This window comes from Acinonyx jubatus, chromosome E3, assembly GCF_027475565.1.
Source record: "Acinonyx jubatus isolate Ajub_Pintada_27869175 chromosome E3, VMU_Ajub_asm_v1.0, whole genome shotgun sequence".
NCBI lineage: Eukaryota > Metazoa > Chordata > Mammalia > Carnivora > Felidae > Acinonyx > Acinonyx jubatus.
The window spans coordinates 19,536,003-19,559,184 of record NC_069398.1 but is presented as its reverse complement, the minus strand read 5'-3'; the positions used below and the strand labels follow the sequence as shown (position 1 = coordinate 19,559,184).

Here is a 23,182-nt window from a genome sequence, read left to right as displayed (position 1 = left end):
CCAAACCTTCCCAAACAGGAAGATCCCTTCCCTCTTCCTATCATATCTGGAACAGGCTTCCATCTGAGCAATGATTTTCTTGCATTTCTGTTAATCTAAACCATGATTTTCTTGTATTTTGATAAGCCCCATGAAATTGTCATTTTTGTCAACATGTTGGCACTTTCATATGGCTCACCTAATATTATTATAACAGCTGAATAAGTCACTCTCCTGACACTTAACTCGTACCTGCTGCACACCCATTCCTGACTGCCCCTGCTGCACACCCATTCTTCAAAAATCATCAGGACAGTAAAGGAGGAAAGCTTTGGAACCAGACAGACCAGATTTGAATCCCGGCTCCATTCTAGTTCTATCTATAATGACCTCAGGCCATTAGTGTGATCTCTCCAAGCCTCAGTTTTCTCATAAGTGAAATTCAGGTATATTAAATAGCAATGTTATTAACCAGCAAGTGGTGGCTACTTAGCAGGACTAGTGTGAGAATTAGGATACATGCTGAAGCCAGAGTTGTGGCTACTGCACTGACAGAGGTATGGGAGATGGGCACTGGGGGGAGGGAAGGCTACCTAGAAACAGCTATCAAAACTTTACCTGTACACACACTTGGTAGCAAGTGCTGTTGGTGCCCTGCCCAGATCCCTGTGGACCTTGCCAGGGGAGCATAGCCTCATCAGTCAGACTTCCAACTAGCAGCACCTGTTATCTCTTTCTCTGACCACCAGAGCCCACTCTGTCCTCATTCAGGACAGGCCAGAAGTGCCAGAGAATTAATGACTCCCTTCCCCACCAAGAGCAGACCTCAGCCAATAACTGCAGAATTGGTGGACAGTTCTCTTGAACAACACAGGTTTGAATTGCACAGGTCCACTTTTATGTGGATTTTTTCCAATGAAGATACATATAGTATCTTCATTGGAAATGTAAATGTATTTTCTTTTCATTATGATTTTCTTTTTCTTAAATTTTTTTTTAATTTTTATTTTAAATAGGCTCCATGCCCAACATAGAACTTGGACTCATGACCCTAAGGTCAGGAGTCTCATGCTCTACTGATTGAGCCAGCCAGGCACCCCTTCCTTGTGATTTTCTTAATAACATTTTCTTTTCTCTAGCTTACTTTATTATAAGAATACATAAAATAATACAATATAATACATACAATATGTAAATTATGTGTTGACTATTTATGTTATGTCAGTAAGACTTAGTAATTAAGTTTTTGGGGAGTCAAAAGTCATACATGGATTTTCAACTGTGTGAGGGGTCAGTGCCCCTAACCTCCGCGTTGTTCAAAGGTCAACTATACATATTTCATCTCCTTCTGTCTTCAAGTGGGGCAATGTTGAGGTGTGCATTCTACACTGTCTCCCAGAAATCCCAGTAGGGTTATGCTCCAAGGGTTCAGAGTGGTCCCTCTTGAAAATGGATGACTTTCCTGGATGTCTTTCCTTCCCAGCTCACATCCCTCCCCTATTTCTTGGGGCCACTGTTAAATAAACTTCTTTCACTCATATTCTTATCTTGAATTTGTTTCTGGGAGAACCCAAACTTCTGAGAATATATCCTATAAATCATCTTTACACATATGCAAAAATTACATATATTCAATTTATTAATTCATCATTGTTTGTAGTTGCAAGAGGTTGGAAATAATATACCGAAAAGAAACTGGTTAAATACAGCATGATCTTTCCATACAATGGGATACTACACAGATGTATAAAAGAATGAAAAAAAATACTTTGTCTTGATATAAAACATCTAAGCCATATTGATGAATAAAGCAAGATGCAAAACAGTATAAATAACACCTATTACCATTTGTGTAAAAAAGCTTATGTGTGTGTGTTTGCATATGCTTAAAATCTTTGTGAAGAAGACCCAAAACACATAACCTTATAACTCCTTAGGAAGGACTTGAATGGCTAGGGGGACCAGGATGGAAGGGAAAATTTTCATCATTCATGCTTGGACAACTTTTGATTTTTGTTCTGTCGATGGATTTACCCTTCCAAAAAATAAAAGTAATATTAAAATAATAAGTAAATGCATACATAAAAGGAGGTGCACCATTGCTCATTGGACCTTATGTAGCTCTAGTATGGAATGGAATGAGTGGACAGGCTCCTGGTGGCTAATCAGATCCTGGCTCCATCACAGCTCCTCCATGTGGTCTTGATCCAGCTGCAAAGCATCTTGCAGATATGTGTCCTCACCCATGAAAGAAGGTCTTGCTTCCTTCAGCAGGAACAGGATCTGTTACATTTCCCTTTATCTTCACCCACAAAATCTGCCATCACTTCTGTCAAGAGGAAGGCCCAATGGCACCTTCACCCACACACAAAGAAGCCTAATCAATTCTTTTCTGCCTGAGAGGTTGTACTGACGGCACTCATCCCCATGCAGAAGACATCTGAGTCACACACACAACTCATGCACATGCTTGCACACACACTTGCACAAACACACACACACATGAATGGAAACCCAAGCAGTTCTTTTTCGACCGAGATGTTACCACCCCACTCTCCTAATAGCAGAGTCTGCCCAACAGCCTGGAGACCTGCATGCTGGTCTAACCAGAATCCTACTTGCTGCAGGAGAGGCCACTCAATGGGGAAGGAGCTGTTACTGGGGCTGGGCATTGGGACCAGCTTCACTCATCATGTCCTTGTACTGCCGTTTGAAGAAGCCAAGCTGTGGAGGCAAAGACAGAGGAGTAAGGGCCACCAAAGTCAGGGAAGTGGTGAAGGCCATGCAGAACAGGAGGGGAGACATAGGGGCCAGGAGGCACAAAGAATAATGTGACAGAGTGTAAAGAGACCTGGGGAAAGTGGGGCAGAGAAAGAGATGGCTTTGATGTTAGAGTCAGGAAAGTGAAAATAAATAAAACATACAAGAAGGATTAATCCTTACATAGTGGTCATTCTGTACCAGGGACCATTCTAAGTACACTACATATATATTAACCCAATTACCTTCACAAAGTAGTATTTATATTCTCATTTCATAGCTGAAGAAACTGAGACTCTGTGACTTGGTGTGAGTTGAACCCAATAATGAGCTGCTGAGTAAGAAGCAGTGAGGATAGAGGAGAGCAAACAGGAAGAGGGGATACCTTGTACAGTCCAGCGGTGATGAGGGCCAGAAGCACCAGCCCCCCCACTGAGCTGCCCACTATAAGTGGTACAGGGTTGTGCACTTCATTTGGCTCCACTTTGGTTTCTATCTGTAGCAGGGGGAGGGAGGGTACATCAGGGGAACCCCAAATTTCTAGGGGTTCCCCAGTCAAACCTTCTGCCCCCACTTAACCCAATGACTGGCCCCTCCCTCTGCCCTCACTCCTCCTCCCACTCCTCCTCCTCTGTCTCTTTCTAGCTCTTTACCCAGAGATCTCCACAAGCCCAGCCTCAGCTCCTACCTCCAATAGTCCCTCTGTGCCAAAGATAGATACCTGGGCCCTCAGAAATGCCTCCTGTCCTGGAAGCAGGGCAAACTTCGAATCATCATACAAGACCTCTGCCGTGGTCACAACCTGAAGGTAGTTTGCTGAAGTCTACAGGAGAGAGTAGATTGAATCTGGACCCATGGGCCCTCTGAAATATCATGTCCATGCCCAGCTGAGTCCTGTCCTTCACATACCTTGATATACCAGTCAAATGAGAGTTTGCCTTGGAGAGTAATGTTGACTTTTTCCTGGATGCTGAAGGATGGGATGTCACATTGGATTCTCTGGCAGACAGCAATGGAGCAGTTCTGGGGAAGGGAAGAAAGGGGAGAAGTGACTAAAGAAATTGGATGCGGGGCGCCTGGGTGGCGCAGTCGGTTAAGCGTCAGACTTCAGCCAGGTCACGATCTCGCGGTCCGTGAGTTCGAGCCCCGCGTCAGGCTCTGGGCTGATGGCTCAGAGCCTGGAGCCTGTTTCTGATTCTGTGTCTCCCTCTCTCTCTACCCCTCCCCCGTTCATGCTCTGTCTCTCTCTGTCCCAAAAATAAATAAAATAAACGTTGAAAAAAAATTAAAAAAAAAAAAGAAATTGGATGCAAAAATGCTCATGCACCCAGCCCACTCAGTTGACAGATGGTATTGAGCATCAACAAGGGGACAGTGCTGGGTCTGGCTTATTCTTACCACCACTGGGGCCCTCTTAAGCTCTGCCATGAAGTCAGAGAGACGGGGAGAATTCTCCGTGGTGTTGCATGTTCTGGAGAGGTTCTGAGGAAAAGAGACACCATGAGAATAGAGAGAAATGAGGGCTTGTGAATCCAGGCTTAAGGAGGCTGAAATGGCCTAAGTCCAGGAGAAGGTCAAAGTCTCTCCAAAATAAAACAGAGATTTTAGGAAAGACAAGGGCTATGGAGGGAGGAGTTAGGACACTTCTCAAGCCCAGCTAGGCTTACCTGGGAAAGGATGACCTGGAGGTTGTCCCACACAGCCACCTGGTTCAGCTTGATAGGCACCCAGAAGACCACAATGATGGGGAGGCTCCTCTGTCCCAAGTTGTTGACCTGCACAGTGGGAAGAAGGCAGTGGACTTCAGAGCTCTGGCCTTTCCACTTACACCAGCAACCAGAATCAGTCTTCCCACTCCTGACACCCCAGTACACTTAAATAAGGCCTCACAGACCCAAGCAGCCTGCCTCTTGATGCTTTCTGGGATGCAGTAAATTGTAGCACTTAAACACACATTCAAGACCCAGATAGGTTGGTAATAAGTGGTGTCTCTTCCACTTACTAGTGGGGACACTGTGGCCATGTTCTGTTAACTTCTCTGAGCCTCAGTTTCTCCATCTGTGAACTGGAGATAATGATAGTGCCTCCTTCAAAGACTCATTGTAAGGATAAAATGAGGTGTGTGTGTGTGTGTGTGTGTGTGTGTGTGTGTGTGTGTGGTTCTGTGTGTATAGGGTGAAAGTAAACTTGGAACAGAGCCCAGAACATAGTAGGCACCTGAGGCATGTATCCCATCATTATTTCCCATTATTGCATTCCCGGCACATTGATTTCCCTCCCTGTCATCCTTCTCAGCTCCCCACCTCATACTGGTGCTTTATACTGTGGCTGGTCTTCTCTGAGGCTATGAAGCTGAGATATTTGGTGGAGACTTCATGGCTGATGGGAGAAAGAAGAAAGTACAGGAGGTGTCAGGACATCAGAGGTGTCCTGAGAAGGAGTCTTGGGCTAAGTATGTAAGGGAGTGAACAAGTACATGGGTAATGCTGTCCTGAGAAGGTGCCAGTGGGGCGGTAAGCGGGGGGGATGTGTGTCAGACACACAGGATGTGCTAGCTTGGGTTACACACACACATATGCACACAGGCACAAATACACTCCCAGGCACATATAAACACATATACACAGGCACTCATGTGCATAGACTCACACACACAAATACACAATGGGTCATGTCCAGCATAATGGTAAAGGCAGAGCTGAAGCCCTAGAATCCAGCACCTGGTGACCACCACGAAGACAGTGTATTTCACAGGCAACTCCAGTTGGAATTCAGTTTTGTTGGTCTTAGTTGTGTTGTTCTCACTAAAGGGAAACAGAGAGCTTTCCTGTGTATATTTCCACTAAATTATAATCTCTGTAAGGGCAGGAACCACAGCTGTCTTGTCCATCACTGTCTCACCAGCACTGGGCACAATGCCTGGTACATGGTGAGTGCTCAGTTGGTATTTATTGAATGAATGAATAAATAACTGACTAAGCTGAGGAGAGAACCAGTGGGGAGAGGGCAGTGGTCCATCCTGGGCAGGGGGTTGGGGCCTCAAAGGGGGTAAGATAGGCACAGCACACCTGGTCACATTGGCCTTGAGTAGTAGTCTGTTTCCAAAGAAAGCATCAGATTCCACACCAAATGTGATATTAAAGGTGATCTGGAGTTAGAGAGAGGAGAGACAGTGAAAAGAATAGAAGAAACAACTTAAATGTCTATCAACTAAAGAATGGATAAATAAAATGTGGTGCTTCCATACAACAGGATACTATGCAACAGTAAAAAGAAATAAAATATTGATAGATGCTGCAAATATACATGAGAAGTGTCCAGAATAGGTGAACCTAGAGACAGAAAATACATTAGTGGTTGCCTAGGGCTTGGAGAAATGAGAGGACTAGAATTGATGGCTGAGGAGAGCAGCGTCTTTTCTCGAGGTAATAAAATATTCTAAAATTGATCATGGTGATGAATATGTAACTCTGTGAACATACTAAAAAGCCACCCAATTGTCTGCTTGAAATAGGTGAATTGTATGGTATACGAATTGTATCTCAGTAAAGCTATTTTTCAAAACAAAAAAAGGAGCCTCTATTTTTAAAAAATAAGAAAAGAATTCAGAAAAAGACAAAAGAGAAAGGGAGAGGGGGACAGCAGCCTGACCTCTGAGTAGTTTGGGAAGATGGGGTGGCTTATGTTGCAACTGCTATTCTTCAAAGCTTCGGGCCCATTGGTGGAGTCTTCAGACTCACAAGTCAGGCGCCATGGTCGCTGTGAGCGCTGCTTCTGGAAGGCAAGGGAGACAGAGATGATGATGTGAACCAGAACCTGTGGGGACAAGGAAAGCAAAGTCAGAGCCTGAGAAGGATTTGACTACCTGGGTCACTGACATCCTCCTATAGGACAGGCCAGGTGGGTAGAAGAAGGTAACTTGAGTCCTGTAGGAGTCCTCACCCTGGTTTCTCACAGTCAATGTCACATTCAGGTCTCGGGGACCACCCACCACCAGGGTATCCAGACTGTGGAAAGAACAAGCCAGGCCGTGAGATGCTGAGGCCCTCCATGTGGCAAGTCTACTCTGGTGGCACAGACTCTTGGAGAGAGAAGACAATGGATGGAGCAACCACACAAACACCTCCAAAGCAGCTGCTCTGTTCCAGGCTCCCTCAGAGGCCAGAACAGAGCACCAGGTTGTGGTGCAGGTTTTCAGGTAGCAGTGAGGAAAAGAAACTCACCCCATAAAAGTGAAGGTGATGCTGAGGTCATCATGGCAAATGTTGTCACTGCCACAATTCTGCTCAAAAGGAAACTACAAAAAAATAAAGTATGATGAAAGAAAAGGAAAGAATAAAATGAAACAATAAAATATTGAGCTAGAGTGTATTATGCTAAGTAAAATAGGTCAATCAGAGAAAGACAAATACCATATGATTTCACTATATAAGTGAACTTATAAGTGGAACTTATAAGTGGAACTTAAAAAAAACAGATGAGCATATGGGAAGGGGATAGGGAGAGAAGAGAGGGAAACAAATCACAAGACAATCTTAATGACAGAGAATAAACTGAGGGTTGATGGAGGGAAGTGAGTGGGAGATGGACTAGAAGGGTCATGGGTATTAAGGAGGGAACTTGTTGTGATGAGCACTGGATGTTGTATGTAAGTGATGAATCACTCAATTCTACTCCTGAAACCAATATTGCACTGTATGTTAACTAAAATTTAAGTCAAAATAAAATAAAATATTGAAATAAAATTATGTGAAATGAAATAAAATGTTCTTCAACAATCTTGGCCTCTGGTGTCTTCCATGACCCTGAAGGACCCCAACTCCAGAACTCACCGAAGCTGTGAAGAGTCTCTGAGCATCCACAGCCAGCACTGGCTGGAGGTTCCCGAATAAGGACAAGGGTTTCCCCACCAGAGAGAAGTTGAAGTGCAGGATGATGGGGTTCACTGAATCCTCTACACAATACTGAGAGATAGTAGGGGGTTTGAGGGTTTGCCCTCCTTAGATTCCCAAACCCACCCCATGCATGGAGGACCCAGGAGTGTGGCCAACCCTTGCTCACCGGTAACAGTAGCTTTAGGGTCTCACATTCTTGATTCAGCTTCAAGATTCTTGTCTGTCTGCGTGTGCTGTTCTTTGTCTCATCAAAGACAACTCGGGGATGTGGGAGAGTTGGCTCCAGAGCCAAGTCATATGTGATGTTGCTCTGAATCTCTCCTGAAGGGGCAGGGCAGCATGGTAGTGAGGATCCCAGCTTTGGAGTCAGACAAGCATGAGTTTGAGGCCCAGCTCTACTTTGGGCATGCTACCTGACCTCTTTGAGTCTCCATTCCTTATTTTTTTAATTTTTTTAAGAGAGAGAGAGAACACAAGGGAGGGGCAGAGAGAGGGAGAGAGAGAATACAAAGCAGGTTCCATGCTGTCAGCACAGAGCCAGCTGGTTCGAACTCACAAACCTTGATATCATGACCTGAGCCCAAGTCAAGAGTTGGATGCTTAACCGACTGAGCCACCCAGGCACCCTGTCCATTCTTTATTTTTAAGTTGAGGAAGATAATTGTACCTTCTCAGTGGTGAAAATGAAATGAAATAGTGTCTATAAAGCATTTATCACAGTCCTGCCACACAGAAAGTACTCAAAAAATAGTAGCTATTCTGTTACACACTAGAAAACTAAGTATATTTTTCTGGTTGCGTTTAACTTCTTTCTCTTTGTCATTGGCATTCAGTAATTTGTGCCTTGGAATGGTACAATGTATGTCATATACATTGGTATAATGTACTATGGTATGGTTTCCTTTATATTTATCTTGCTTTGTTTTGGCAGAGAATCTTGATGTCTTTCATTAGTTTTAAAAAAATTGTTACTGGGAACCCTGGGTGGCTCAGTCAGTTAAGGGTATAACGCTTGATTTTGACTCAGGTCATGATTTCACATGAGCCCCACTTCAGGCTTATACTGACAGCTTGGAGTCTGCTTGGGATTCTCTCTCTCCTCTCTGCCTCTCCCCCTGCTTGTGCTCTCTCTCTCTCTCTCTCTCTCTCTCTCAAAATAAGTAAATAAATTTAAATAAAAAAAGAAAAAATTTTCCCTCTATTTTGTTGCTTCTTTCTTATTCTCTCTCTTCTTTCAATTTCAAATTACGTTTATTAAATTTTTCACCATGCTCCATATGTCTTACGATTTTTTTCTGTATTTTTCATCCTCTTTTCTCTGTGTGTGTTAATCTAAATACTCTCAATTGATTTACCTTCCAGTTCACTAATTCTTTGTTCCACTTTGAACCTACTATCAAATCTATTTATTGAATTCTTAATTTAAGTCAGGGTATTTTTCAGTTCTATAGTTTCCATTTTACTCTATTTTATGAATTCCAGGTCTTTTCTGAAGTTCTCCATCATTTTCTCTTTTTTTCTTGAAGATATTAACTGTAGTTGTTTTTTAGATTCCTAATAACTCCAATTTCTGAATCACCTGTGGGTCTATTTCTATTGTCTATTGTTTCTCTTAGTTGCTGGTCTGAATACACATTGTTCCAATAGAAAGACCAAGTTGCTTACCAATACCCCTCTCAAATTTCTGTTTCCCCAGCACTAGGGAGCTGAACTTCTATACAACTCTTTGGCTGCTGTCTTCTACTGAGTTTCTTAGAGTATTGATCTAGACATACATTGCTGATGAAGTCAGCCTATGACTTGAGAGGAATTTATATGTAGGTTTGGGGGCACCTTCTACATGATTCTCTACTCTCCAACACTTTTATATTAATGTCTAGCCATGCAAGCTGTCTCCTCAGCCTAGTAAGATTACTGTTAGAAACCTAATTTTGTTCCCTCATTTCTCTCTAGTACCATCATTATAATTCCCCCACACCCAGCACAATGCCACTCTTTCAGATTAGAGATAAGGAGAAAGTCAAGTTAGTTGTGATAAAATGCCATGCCTAAATGTTTTCTGAACTGTGTTTAGCTTCATCAACTCAACCTGCCCTTTAAATGAGTTATCTCTTGACTTAAAAAAAAATCCTGGTTATTTCACAGATGTGGGGCCATTGTTTCTCTGGAGAACAGAGAGAATAAAGGAGTGCCACATGCTCACTTCTGGTGAGGTTTTCTGGGCCTCTGTACCCAGTCAGGGAACTGTCTTCTCACTCCAGCCGAGCTTCAAAAAGGCTGTAGAAGCCTGTGGAAGTTTGCTCTGGACTGCCAGAAGGCTGGGAAGACTGCACTGGGACACCCATCAATATCTCCAGTTATTTAACCCTTTCAGACTTACCTACCCAGCCTCACCTTCTCTTAGCCTGTCCCGTGTATTCTTGCGGACACGAAGGCAAACTCTAACCTCCCCAGCAGTCTGACCTTTCACCACCTTTGCACGACATTCAAACACATTCCTTGCCACTTCTTTGGGTGTGAACTCCATGGTCACCTCAAGTCTCAGCACAGGCTGGGATCTGTAGGGACACCAGAGGACCATCAGGGGCCTTCAGACAGCAAAGCCACTCCTGAAAGGGAAGATATTTGGTGTGCTATAAAAGAATTTCTTACCTAAGCAGCAGTACATGGCCTTGAGCTCCTATAGCCAGGTCCACCAGTCCATCCATTGTGAGGTCCTGGCCCCCACTCAGTGACTGACCAAAATATTGTAGTGTGGGGGAGAGCTGGGAGCCTTCAATCCGCTGAAGGTAGAAAAGAGGAGAGAAAGAGAGTGGGAAAGAATAGGGAAGTGTGTAACTCGGTTACCCAGAATGACCCAAGAGGACAGATTGTCTGGGTTCCACTCAAGTCTCATCTCTTATAACTTCTCAGGGAATTAGGGCAACCATTCAGCTTTAGACCACAGCCTTGAGATGATACCCAAAGTTTCCATCAATCACCTAGGTTTTCCAGGACAAAGTTTTACAGGAAAGAAATTACAGGGGCACCTGGGTGGTTGGATGTCCAACACTTGATTTTGGCTCAGGTCAAGATCTCACAGCTCGTGGGACTGAACCCCACGCCAGGCTCTGTGGTGACCATGTGGAGCCTGTTTGACATTCTCTCTCCCTCTCCCTCTGCCCCTCCCTTGCTCATGTTCTCTCTCTCTCTCTCTCTCTCTCTCTCTCTCAAAATGATGAAACTTCTAAAAAAAACTTTTAAAAAAAGGAAAGAAGTGACATAGCATGCTATTTGACTCACCTAATATCATTGACATGTCAAAATAATGCAAACACGGAATATCAATCTACCAAAATTCTCATATAAATGTAAGGAGTGGGGCAAAGAGGTGAAAGGGCCGAGGGGGCAAGCCCTCTGAAAGAGAGCTCACCTCTCATAGAGGGAAGTCAATGCTAAAATAAAAGTCAAGAGACAGCAAAATAATCATCTTATTGGGGAGTATAGACAATAATTGAAAAATCTGAAATAAAGTTTCTTCAAGAGAAGGGAAAATGAAGAGGAAGTTGCAGTGTGAGTGTGGTGATTGTTATTTTTCATAATGAGATATAAGAACAATTTTTACTCTTTAATCTATGTGCAAGAATAACACTGAAAGAATAACAACCAAATAAAAAGAAAATTTAAAAGTCATCTTGTCATGTACTTAATGCCACTGAATTTTACACTTAAAATGGTTAAAATGAAAACTTTTATGATATATATATTTTACCACATTTTTTACAAATTTTGTTAACTGAAAGGAAGGATGAGGAAGCATGGGATGCTGGGTATATGCTATATCTAAATCTAAATGGTGCTTACTTGGGTTCACAGATATGTGAAAATTCATCACTTAAGATTTATGTGTTTAGTGTATGTATATTATACCTCAACGTTTTTTGAGAAAAATTTATTGTATTCTGTTTGGAGGAAGTTTTGTTTTGTCATTAGCTATAAAGTAAAATTACACAGTTGGGAGATCCACAGCATATTTACTTATCCAAACACTGACCAACCTTATCCTCAATCATAAAGAAAAAAGCAAGTAAAAAAATACATACAGTAGAAAAGGATAAGATAGTAAACAGTAGAAAAGGAGAGGATAATCCTTTTGGCATTTGTTTTTAATTCCTGGGTCTGTGGGATGTGTGTGTGTGTGTGTGTATGTGTATGTGTGTGTGTACATATGAAGCACCCTCCCCTTACCTTTGTTTTCCTTTGCAAAGTGAGTTACGATGCAGATAAGGAGAGGGAACTAGGGCTTTCACTGTTTACTTTAGATTAATAAATTTATACGAGCATGTCAAGGTTTTATAATAAAATAAAGTAAAATCAGAGCCTTCACACGCATTGACACAGAGAAGCAACAGGTGTCAGTGAAAAGAGGCCTAATTACAATATTCATACAATTGTGTGTGGAAAAAGGCTCCCTGGTGCAGAGAGAAGTGGGTTAGGCAGTGCTTCTTATCCCTGGCAGCAACTAACAAGTGTCTTAAAAATACTGGGGCCTGCATCTCATTCTATTCCATTTATATGAAATTCTAGAATGGGCAAAACTCATTTATGGTGGAAAATAATCAGGACAGTGCTTTCCTCTGGAACGGAGTGGGGTCAGAAATTAACTGGAAAGGGGCAGGAGGGAACTTTCTGGAGTGGTGATTATGTTCTATATCTTGATAAGGGTGTGGGTTACACATGTGTATGCATTTATCAAAATCACTGAGTGGCAAAGGATTTGCACATTTCTTGTCTGTAAACTTTATCCTAAAACAACAGTAAGCAAATATTGAATTCTAGTTAATGATAAACATACTGAACTATTTAGGGGCATTGCAACTTATTTTGAATTAGAATTTTAAAATTCATTAAAAATAAGATGGACAATGGCACTGGGTGGCTTAGTCAGTTAAGCATATGACTCTTGGTTTTGGCTCAGGTCATGATCTCATAATTTGTGTGAGTTCAAACCCCATGTCAGGCTCCACGCTGACAGCACAGAGCCTGCTTGGGATTCTCTCTCTCTCTTTCTCTCTGCCCTTCCCCTGCTCATGTGCACACACACTTTCTCTCTAAACAAAAACTTTTTTAAAAAAGTAGTTTAAAACAACAAGATGGACTGATGGATGGATAGAAGTAGGATGAATAAAAGGTTTGATCTGTGATAACATAAATTTAGTCAAATGTTCATTGTAGATTCTAGGTTGTAAATATATGGGTGTTCATTGTACAATTCCTTCACTTTGTTGTGAATTTGAAATTTTTCTAAATAGTGCTGGAAAACTCTACTGATAGCTGGCACACTGCCCCAGACCAATTAAACTGGAGCTCTTATTAGCAGACCCCAGGCATCTGTGCCTTTTAAGACCTTAAAGTAATTTTATTTTTTTACTGTTTATTTATTTTTTTGAGAGACAGAGACAGAGCATGAATGAGGGAGGGGCAGAGAGAGAGAGGGAGACACATAATCCAAAGCAGTCTCCAAGCTCTGAGCTGTCAACACAGAGCCCAATGCAGGGCTTGAATCCACAAACCGTGAGATCATGACCTGAACTGAAGTTGGACACTTAGCCAACTGAGCCATCTAGGTGTCCCAAGGCCTTCAAGTAATTTTAATGCGTTCATAGGATTGAAACTCTGGTGTGAGGGATTTGGTAGAAGCGATGGGGGACAGAGAGAAAAAGAACATAAGAAAAAGGTAAGGCTGTAAAAAAGTCAGAGATCCAAGGGTAGAAGACCAGATGGTCTCAGCTGGCAGTGATGGGAGAGAACCAGACTCTGGGGTCCCTCCAAACAGTGGGCTCCATCTAGCAAGAAGCAAGGAGCCATTTTAGAGAGGAAACCAGTTGTGGTGACCAAGATTTCAGGTGACCAACCATCAAGATGGACTACATAATTTGCAGGACCCAGTACCAAAACAAAAAACAAAAAACAAAAAAACAAACAAAATGCAGAACACCCTGTTCAAAATTAAGAATTTCAAGACAGCATGAACAGAGCATTAAACCAAGTGCAGGGCCCTTCTGTGTGGCTGTATAGATCACCAACCCATGAACATGTAGTCCTGTAGGGTGACCAACTGTAGGGGTTTCCTGAGATTCAAGACTTTGAGCACTAAAACTGGGACAGATCTGAGCAAACCAGGACTACTGGTCACTCTACCAAGATTGAGATTCAGAAGAAAGGAAAGCCTGCATCCCAACACTCCCAGCCAACCACTTACTACCTCTGAGCCTTAATCTCCTCATCTGTGAAGAGGGGGTGATTGTGCCCCCATGCACCTCCTATAGTTGTGGTAAGAATTTCTATGAAGTGTGTTATTATTTTTGAAGATTCTAAAAATCCAGTACTGGGAGAATTGATGTGGCAGCTCTGAGGATGCTGAATTCGAAAGGGAAAGGGGCACCTGTGTAACTCAGTTAAGTGCCTGACTTTGGTCATTATCTCACGGTTTGTGGGTTTGAGCCCTGTGTTGGGCTCTGTGCTGACGGCTCAGAGTCTAGAGCCTGCTTTGGATTCTGTGTCTCCCTCTCTATGCCCCTCCCCCTCTCAAGAATAAATAAAACATTTTTTAAAAATTTAAGAAAGAGACAGAGGGGCACCTGGGTGCCTCAGTCGGTTGAGCGCCAGACTTCGTCTCAGGTCATGATTTCATGGTTCATGAGTTCAAGCCAAGCATGGGGCTCTATGCTGACAGTGCAGAGCCTGCTTGGGATTTTCTGTCCCCCTCTCTCTCTGCCTCTCCCCCCACTTTCACTGTCTCTCTCTCTCAAAAATAAATAAACGTTAAAAAAGAAAGGAAGGACACCAAGGAAGAGAGAGAGAGAAAGAAACAAACAAGGAAAGAAAGAAAGAAAGAAAAAGAAAGAAAGAAAAAGAAAGAAAGAAAGAAAGAAAGAAAGAAAGAAAAGTACATATCAGCAAAGAGGCTACCGTCATGACAGGGACAGTGACCTGGCCTCACCTGGCTGTGGGAAGGGCTAATGCCCGGTCTTGAGGTTCCATGAAATAGGTAAACAGCACCCCGGTTCTCCTGCTCTCCTGGGGCCCCAATGGCCACATCTGTCAGCTTGTCTCCATTCACATCTCCCAGCGCTGTCAGGGCTGCCCCAAAGCGGCCCCAGGGGTGGCCCTGCACCCCATGGAGAACAGTCTCACACTGCCATCTAGCCCTCTGCTGAACAAAAACAGTGTCAGGTCCCAACCTGGGTAACTCCCAGCTCATGCCCAGGCCCCACCCAGCCCAGACCCCATCAGCTACTCACCCCCCGAGGCAAGGGGCACACAGACACCTGGCCCCCCCTTGTCGGCTCATAGTAATGGGGGGCCCCAATAAGGACCAGGTCAGAGCTGCCATCTTTGTCCATGTCCACAGAGCAGAGGGAGGCCCCAAAGTAGGAGCCAATCTGAAAGAGATGAGTCCAGGATCACACATATATCTCTTGCCACCAAAATCAAAGTGTGAGTGTTTTCTTCCTGTGAAGAAAAATAATTTCAGCCAGGGAAAGCCCTTTGGAGCAGGTGTGATCTTCCATATGATTCAAATTCTCATTTGAGTGTACTGCTAGCTAGAGAAAAATATAGAGTTGATGGGCATTGGCTGAGGATTTACCCCAAATGGTGTTCCAAGGAGATGATTAATATAGCAAAGAAGAAGTTGGATTGGAAACTACACAGAAAAGCCTGGAAGAACACACAGGATATCTTTGCAATATACTGTAAATCTCTGTGGGTGGGGATGGATATGAAAAATTCAAAGTTATTGTCCTGTTAGTAAGGAATCAACTGGCTTAGATTAAAAATAGCTATTGCTACAGGATTTTTTTTGCATGATATTGAGAAGTACTGTCTATCTTTTAAAATAATTTTTAAAGTATGTTCTAAAAAAATATGTTTAATGTCAATATGTAGAATTCATCAACAAGATTCATCCTTTTATTCATTCATTCATTCATTCATTCAACAGCAAGTATTTGCTATTTGCTAAGCATAAGTCTGTGTAGTGGAAAAACAGTGTCCTCCAGAGCTCTCAGTACAGCAGAGTGGAGCAGAGGGAAATAGTAACAGATAAACAGGGAGGAGTATTTAGCAATTTCAAACGGGGGCAAGTTCTAGGAAGGAAAAGTGCAGGGGACGTCACACATGACTCACTGCAATCTGATTTCTGCCCCACACACAATTGAAGGAGACCTCACTAATGTCCCAATAAAGGCATTTAAGCTTTAACCTAATGTCAATAGGATTTTTTTGTCTTTAGGTTAAGTTGATTAGGGTATAACTGGCATACAATAAAGTTCAAGCTTTTTTTTTAAGAGAGAGAGAACACAAGCAGGGGAGAATGGCAGAGGAAGAGAGACAGAGAGAAGCTTAACCAGGCTCCACACTCAGCGAGGAGCCCAATATGAAGCTCGATCCCACAACCCTGGGATCATGACCTGAGCTGAAATCAAGACTCTGACACTTAACCAAGTGAGCCACCCAGACATGCCTATTTCAGCCTTTTTAGTATAGTTTTATAAGTTTTGAAAACACATAGAGTCATGTAACCACCACCAATGATCAAAATATATAAGTTTCACCACTCCCAAAATATTCCCTCATACCCTGCTGCAATCAACCGCTTCCTTCAAACACCAACTCCTGGCAACCACTGCTCGATTTTCTGTCCCTATAGTTTTGGCTTTTCCAGAATGTTATATATATGCCATTATATAGTATGTAACCTTTCACGTCTGGCTCCTTTCACATATAATAAAGCATTTAAGATGTAGTCATGTTGTTCTATCAGTAGTCCATTCCTTTAAATTTCCAGTATTTCTGATATTCCATTGTATGGATGTACCACAGTTTGTTGATTCATTTTCCAGTTGAGGGACACTTGTATTGTTTCTAGTTTTTGGCAATTATGAATACCACCAGTAGAAACATTCACATACAGTTTTTCATGTATACATCTCTTTTTATTTCTCTTACATAAATACCTAAAAGTGGGATTACTAATATGGTAACTGCATATTGAACTTTATAAGATATTGACAAACTGGTTCCAAAGTAAGCATGCCATTTTTCATTCAGATGGCAATGTTTTAGTTATTGCATACCCTTGCCGGTACTTGGTATTACCAATTTATTTCCTTATGTTAATCATTCTAATAGGTATGCAGTAGTATCTCATTGTGGTTTTAATTTGCATTTCCATAATGATTAATGACATGCGATTGCTAATCAGAGAGAACAGAGTTCCCATACTAGAGACTGGGTAGCTGGGTTATGCCATTTTCACCGCTCCCACGCATGAACAACAATCCACCCCAGTAGGCTAGCAGCGCCATCTAATGGAGAATGGAGATGTTACACTGAGTCCCACCCAACTGGGTCAACCTCACTCTTCAAGAACACAAGTCTCACCGCCTGCTTAGTTCATGGACTATAAAGCGCTACATGGTCTAATGTATAGGGGAAAACAAAGTAATATCAGTCCTATTTCAATCTGTTAGTAGGTCCATCTGTTCAATTTTCTTTCTTTCTTTTTCTTTGTTTTTTCTCTTTTACACTATTCTTTTTCTTGAATAAAGAGAAAAAATTCATTTTTATTTTCAATTTCTATTAAATATATTTTTCTTTAATTTTTTACTATAGTTTTCATTTTTATGTAAGTTTTCTCAAATTCTATTTTACTTCCATCATTTTATTTTAGTCTACTACAGTGTACTCACTTTTTCAAATTTTCAAATGATTTTTTCTCTTTTTTCTTTTTTGTTTCTTTTCTTTTTCTTGAATACATAAAGAGAAAATTTCACTTTCATTTTTACTTCTTATTAAAAATGTTTTTGTTTAATTTTTTCCTACTATATTCTTTACTTTTGTGTAAATTTTTTCAAATTCCATTTTACTCCCATCATCTCATTTTAGCATACTTCACTGTATTCATTTTTTCAAATTCTCAAACGATTTCCTTCCCCTCACTTTTTTTCTCTAATCTGTCAAACCACTGTCAACACCCAGACCAAAACACACCTAGGATCTAGCATCATTTATTAGGTGTGTGTGTGTGTGTGTGTGTTTTAATTTTTTAATTTTAATATTTTTAACTTTAATTTTTTATTTTAATTTTTCTACCTCATTAATTCATTTTCTCCATTCAAAATGACAAAATGAAGGAATTCACCCCAAAAGAAAGAGCATGAAGAAACAACAGCCAGGGATTTAACCAACACAGATACATGCAAAATGTCTGAACTAGAATTTACAGTCACGATAATAAGAATACTAGATGGAGTCAAAAATAGATTAGAATCCCTTTCTGTGGAGATAAAATGAGTAAAAAAAAATAGAATGCAATTAAAAATGCTATAACTGAGCTGCAATCATGGATGGATGCAGTGGTGCCAAGGATGGATGAGGCAGAACAGAGAACCAGCGATACAGAAGACAAACTTACAGGGAATAATGAAGTAGAAAAAAAAGAAGGAGATTAAGGCAGAAGAGTATGATTTAAGAATTAGAGAAATCAGTGACTCATTAAAAAGTAACAACATCAGAATCATAGGGGTCCTAGAAGAGGAAGAGAAAGAAATAGCGGTAGAAGGGTTATGTGAGCAAATAATAGCAGAAAACTTTCCTAACCTGGGGAAAGACACAAACATCAAAATCCAGGAAGCACAGAGGACCCCCATTAGATTCAACAAAAACCGACCATCAAAAAGGCATATCATAGTCAAATTCACAAAATACTCAGGCAAGGAGAGAATCATGAAAGCAGCAAGGAAAAAACGTCCTTAACCTACAAGGGAAACAGATCAGGTTTGCAGCAGACCTGTCCACAGAAACTTGGCAGGCAAGAAAGGAGTGGCAGGATATATTCAATGTGTTGAATCAGAAAAACATGCAGCCAAGAATTCTTTATCCAGCAAGGCTGTCATTCAAAATAGAAGGAGAGATAAAAAGTTCCCCAGACAAACAAAAGTTAAAGGAGATTGTAACCACTAAACCAGCCCTGCAAGAAATTTTAAGGGGGACTCTCTGAGGGGAGAAAAGATGGGAAAAAAAACATAGATAGATGATAGATAGAGAAATAAATAAATAAATAAATAAATAAATAAATACATACATACATACCAAAAGCAACAAAGTTTAGAAAGGACCAGAAAACACCACCAGAAACTCCAACTCTACAAACATCATAATGGCAATAAATTCATATATTTCAGTACTCATTCTAAACATCAATGGACTCAATGCTCCAATCAAACGATATAGGGTAACAGAATGGATAATAAAACAAGATCCATCTATATGCTGTTTCCAAGACCCACTTTAGACCTAAAGACACCTTCAGATTGAAAATAAGGGGATGGAGAACCATCTATCATGCTAATGGTCAACAAAAAAAGCCGGAGTAGCCATACTTATATCAGACAATCTAGAATCTGCATCTAGAGATGCAGAAGGACATTATATCATAATCAAGGGGTCTATCCACCAAGAAGACCTAACAATTGTAAACATTTATGTGCCAAATGTGGAGGCACCCAAATATATAAATCAATGAATCACAAACATAAAGAAACTCATCAATAGTAATACCATAATAGTAGGAGACTTCAACACCCCACTCATAGCAATGGACAGATCGTGTAATCAAAAAATCAACAAGGAAACAATGGCTTTGAATGACACACTGGACCAGACGGACTTAACAGATATATTCAGAACATTTCTTCCCAAAGCAGTAGAATATACATTCTGCTCCAGTGCACTTGGAACTTTCTCCAGAATAGACCATATACTGGGACACAAATCAGCCCTAAGTAACTACAAAAAGATCGAGATCATATGGTGCATATTTTCATATTTTCAGACCACAATGCTATGAAACTTGAAATCAACCACAAGAAAAAATTTGGAAAGGTAACAAATACTTGGAGACTGAAGAACATCCTACTAAAGAATGAATGGGCTAACCAAGAAGTTAAAGAGGAAATTAAACAGTATATGGAAGTCAATGAAAATGATGACACCACCACCCAAAATCTCTGGGATGCAGCAAGGCGGTCATATGAGGAAAGTATATAGCAATCCAGGCCTTCCTAAAGAAGGAAGAAAGATCTCAGATACACAACCTAACCTTACGCCTTAGGGAGCTGGAAAATGAACAGCAAATAAAACTCCAAACCAGCAGAAGACAGGAAATAATAAAGATCAGAGCAGAAATTAATGCTATCGAAATCGAAAAAACAGAACAGATCAGTGAAACCAGAAGCTGGTTCTTTGAAAGAACTAACAAAATTGATAAGCCACTAGCCACTTTGATCAAAAAGAAAAAGGAAAGGACCCAAATAAATAAAATCAAGAATGAAAGAGGAGAGATCACAACCAACACAGCAGAAATAAAAACAATAATAAGAGAATATTATGAGCAATTATATGCCAATAAAATGGGCAATCTGGAAGAAATGTACAAATTCCTAGAAACATATACACTACTGAAACTGAAACAGTAAGAAATAGAAAATTTGAACAGACCCATAACCAGTAAGGAAATCGAATTAGTAATCAAAAATTTGCCAAAAAACAAGAGTCCAGGGCCAGATGGCTTTCCAGGGGAATTCTACCAAACATTTAAGAAAGAGTTAACACCTATTCTCTTGAAGCTCTTCCAAAAAATAGAAACAGAAGGAAAACTTCCAAACTCTTTCTATGAAGTCAGAATTACCTTGATTCCAAAACCAGACAGACACCCCGCTACAAAGGAGAACTATAGACCAATTTCCCTGATGAACATGGATGCAAAAGTCCTCAACAAGGTATTCGCCAACCAGATACAACAATACATTTAAAAAATATGTTCAGGGGCGCCTGGGTGGCGCAGTCGGTTAAGCATCCGACTTCAGCCAGGTCACGATCTCGCGGTCCGTGAGTTCGAGCCCCGCGTCGGGCTCTGGGCTGATGGCTCAGAGCCTGGAGCCTGTTTCCGATTCTGTGTCTCCCTCTCTCTCTGCCCCTCACCCATTCATGCTCTGTCTCTCTCTGTCCCAAAAAATAAATAAATGTTGAAAAAAAATTAAAAATATATATATATGTTCACCACGACCAAGTGGGATTTATACCTGGGGTGCGGGGCTGGTTCGATATCCACAAAACAATTAATGTGATTCATCACATCAATAAAAGAAAGGACAAAAACCATATGATCCTCTGAATAGACAAAGAGAAAGCTTTTAACAAAATACAGCATCCTTTCTTGATAAAACCCCTCAAGAAAGCAGGGATAGAAGGAGCATACCTCAAGATCATAAAAGCCATATATGAATGACCCAACGCTAATATCATCCTCAATGGGGAAAAACTGAGAACTTTCCCCTTAAGGTCAGGAACAAGACAGGGATGTCCACTCTCGCCACTGTTATTCAACATAGTATTGGAAGTCTTAGCCTCTGCAATCAGAAAACACAAAGAAATAAAAGGCGTCCAAATCAGCCAGGAGGAGGTCAAATATCCACTCTTCGCAGATGACATGATACTCTATATGGAAAACCCAAAAGATTCCACCAAAAAACTGCTAGAACTGATTCATGAATTCATCAAAGTTGCAGGATATAAAATCAACGCACAGAAATTGGTTGCATTCCTATACACCAACAATGAAGCAACAGAAAGAGAAATCAAGGAATCGATCCCATTTACAGTTGCACAAAAAACCATAAAATACCTAGGAATAAATCTAACGAAAGAGGTGAAAAATCTATACACTGAAAGAAAGCTTATGAAAGAAATTGAAGAAGACACAAAGAAATGGAAAAGGATTCCATGCTCCTGCATATGAAGAACAAATATTGTTAAAATGTCGCTACTACCCAAAGCAATCTACATATTCAAGGCAATCCCTATCAAAATAATATTAGCATTCTTCACAGAGCTAGAACAAATAATCCTAAAATTTGTATGGAACCAGAAAAGACTCCAAATAGCCAAAGCAATCTTGAAAAAGAAAACCAAAGCAGGAGGCATCACAATCCCAGACTTGAAGCTATACTACAAAGCTGTAATCATCAAGACAGTATGGTACTGGCACAAGAACGGACACTCAGATCAATGGAACAGAATAGAGAACCCAGAAATGGACCCACAAATGTATGGCCAACTAATCTCTGACAAAGCAGGAAAGAATATCCAAGGGAATAAAGACAGTCTCTTCAACAAGTGGGGCTGGGAAAACAGGAGAGTGGCATGCAGAAAAATGAGCCTGGACCACTTTCTTACACCATACACAAAAATAAACTCAAAATGGATGAAAGACCTCAATGTAAGATAGAAAGCCATCAAAATCCTCGAGGAGAAAGCAGGCAAAAACCTCTTTGATCTTGGCTGCAGCAACTTCTTACTCAACACGTCTCTGGAGGCAAGGGAAACAAAAGCAAAAATGAACTACTGGGACCTTATCAAAATCAAAAGCTTCTGCACAGCGAAGGAAACAATCAGAAAAACTAAAAGGCAACCGACAGAATGAGAGAAGATATTTGCAAACGACATATCAGATAAAGGGTTAGTATCCAAAATCTACAAAGAACTTATCAAACTCAACACCCAAAAAACAAATATCCAGTGAAGAAATGGGCAAAAGACATGAATAGACACTTCTCCAAAGAAGACATCCAGATGGCCAACCGACACATGAAAAAATGCTCAACATCACTCATCATCAGGGAAATACAAATCAAAACCACAATGAGGGGCGCCTGGGTGGCGCAGTCGGTTAAGCGTCCAACTTCAGCCAGGTCACGATCTGGCGGTCCGTGAGTTCAAGCCCCGCGTCAGGCTCTGGGCTGATGGCTCAGAGTCTGGAGCCTGTTTCCGATTCTGTGTCTCCCTCTCTCTCTACCCTTCCCCCGTTCATGCTCTGTCTCTCTCTGTCCCAAAAATAAATAAAAACGTTGAAAAAAAACAAGTCAAAACCACAATGAGATATCACCTTACACCTGTCAGAATGGCTAACATTAACAACTCAGGCAACAACAGATGTTGGAGAGGATGCGGAGAAAAAGGATCTCTTTTGCATTGTTGGTGGGAATGCAAGGTGGTGCAGCCACTCTAAAAATCAGTATGGAAGTTCCTCAAAAAACTAAAAATAGAACTACCCTATGACCCAGCAATTTCACTACTAGGCATTTATCCAAGGGATACAGGTGTGCTGTTTTGAAGGGACACATGAACCCCCATGTTTATAGCAGTACTATCAACAATAGCCCAATATGGAAAGAGCCCAATGTCCATCGATGGATAAATGGATAAAGAAGATGTGGTATATATGTACAATGGAGTATATATGTACAATGGAGCAATCAAAAAGAATGAAATCTTGCCATTTGCAACTACGTGGATGGAACTGGAGGGTATTACGCTAAGTGAAATTAGTCAGAGAAAGACAAAAATCATATGACTTCATTCATATGAGGACTTTAAGAGAAAAAACAGATGAACATAAGGGAAGAAAAACAAAAATAATATAAAAACAGGGAGGGAGACAAAAG

General features: G+C 41.1%; 1 protein-coding gene across 10 annotated transcripts in view; it reads right to left on the bottom strand.

Annotated features, from left to right (window-relative positions):
- Positions 1-1,595: 1,595 nt before the first annotated feature.
- Positions 1,596-23,182, bottom strand: part of ITGAM (integrin subunit alpha M) — a 43,610-nt gene continuing 22,023 nt past the window's right edge. For 3 of the 10 annotated variants that reach the window (XM_053213186.1, XM_053213196.1, XM_053213193.1), the window contains 18 exons: positions 14,918-15,058; positions 14,617-14,829; positions 10,287-10,417; positions 10,029-10,192; positions 7,801-7,955; positions 7,572-7,703; positions 6,963-7,036; positions 6,605-6,746; positions 6,391-6,513; positions 5,808-5,887; positions 5,460-5,543; positions 5,043-5,118; positions 4,407-4,514; positions 4,138-4,221; positions 3,649-3,762; positions 3,461-3,562; positions 3,125-3,235; positions 1,596-2,703 (listed from right to left, as the gene is read on the bottom strand). In XM_053213186.1, the coding sequence (XP_053069161.1) occupies positions 2,635-2,703; positions 3,125-3,235; positions 3,461-3,562; positions 3,649-3,762; positions 4,138-4,221; positions 4,407-4,514; positions 5,043-5,118; positions 5,460-5,543; positions 5,808-5,887; positions 6,391-6,513; positions 6,605-6,746; positions 6,963-7,036; positions 7,572-7,703; positions 7,801-7,955; positions 10,029-10,192; positions 10,287-10,417; positions 14,617-14,829; positions 14,918-15,058 (2,103 nt within the window). In that variant the 3' untranslated portion in view covers positions 1,596-2,634. The remainder of the gene's footprint in view (positions 2,704-3,124; positions 3,236-3,460; positions 3,563-3,648; positions 3,763-4,137; positions 4,222-4,406; positions 4,515-5,042; positions 5,119-5,459; positions 5,544-5,807; positions 5,888-6,390; positions 6,514-6,604; positions 6,747-6,962; positions 7,037-7,571; positions 7,704-7,800; positions 7,956-10,028; positions 10,193-10,286; positions 10,418-14,616; positions 14,830-14,917; positions 15,059-23,182) is intronic. The other 7 variants (XM_053213192.1, XM_053213194.1, XM_053213188.1 and 4 more) reach the window with 6 other exon arrangements.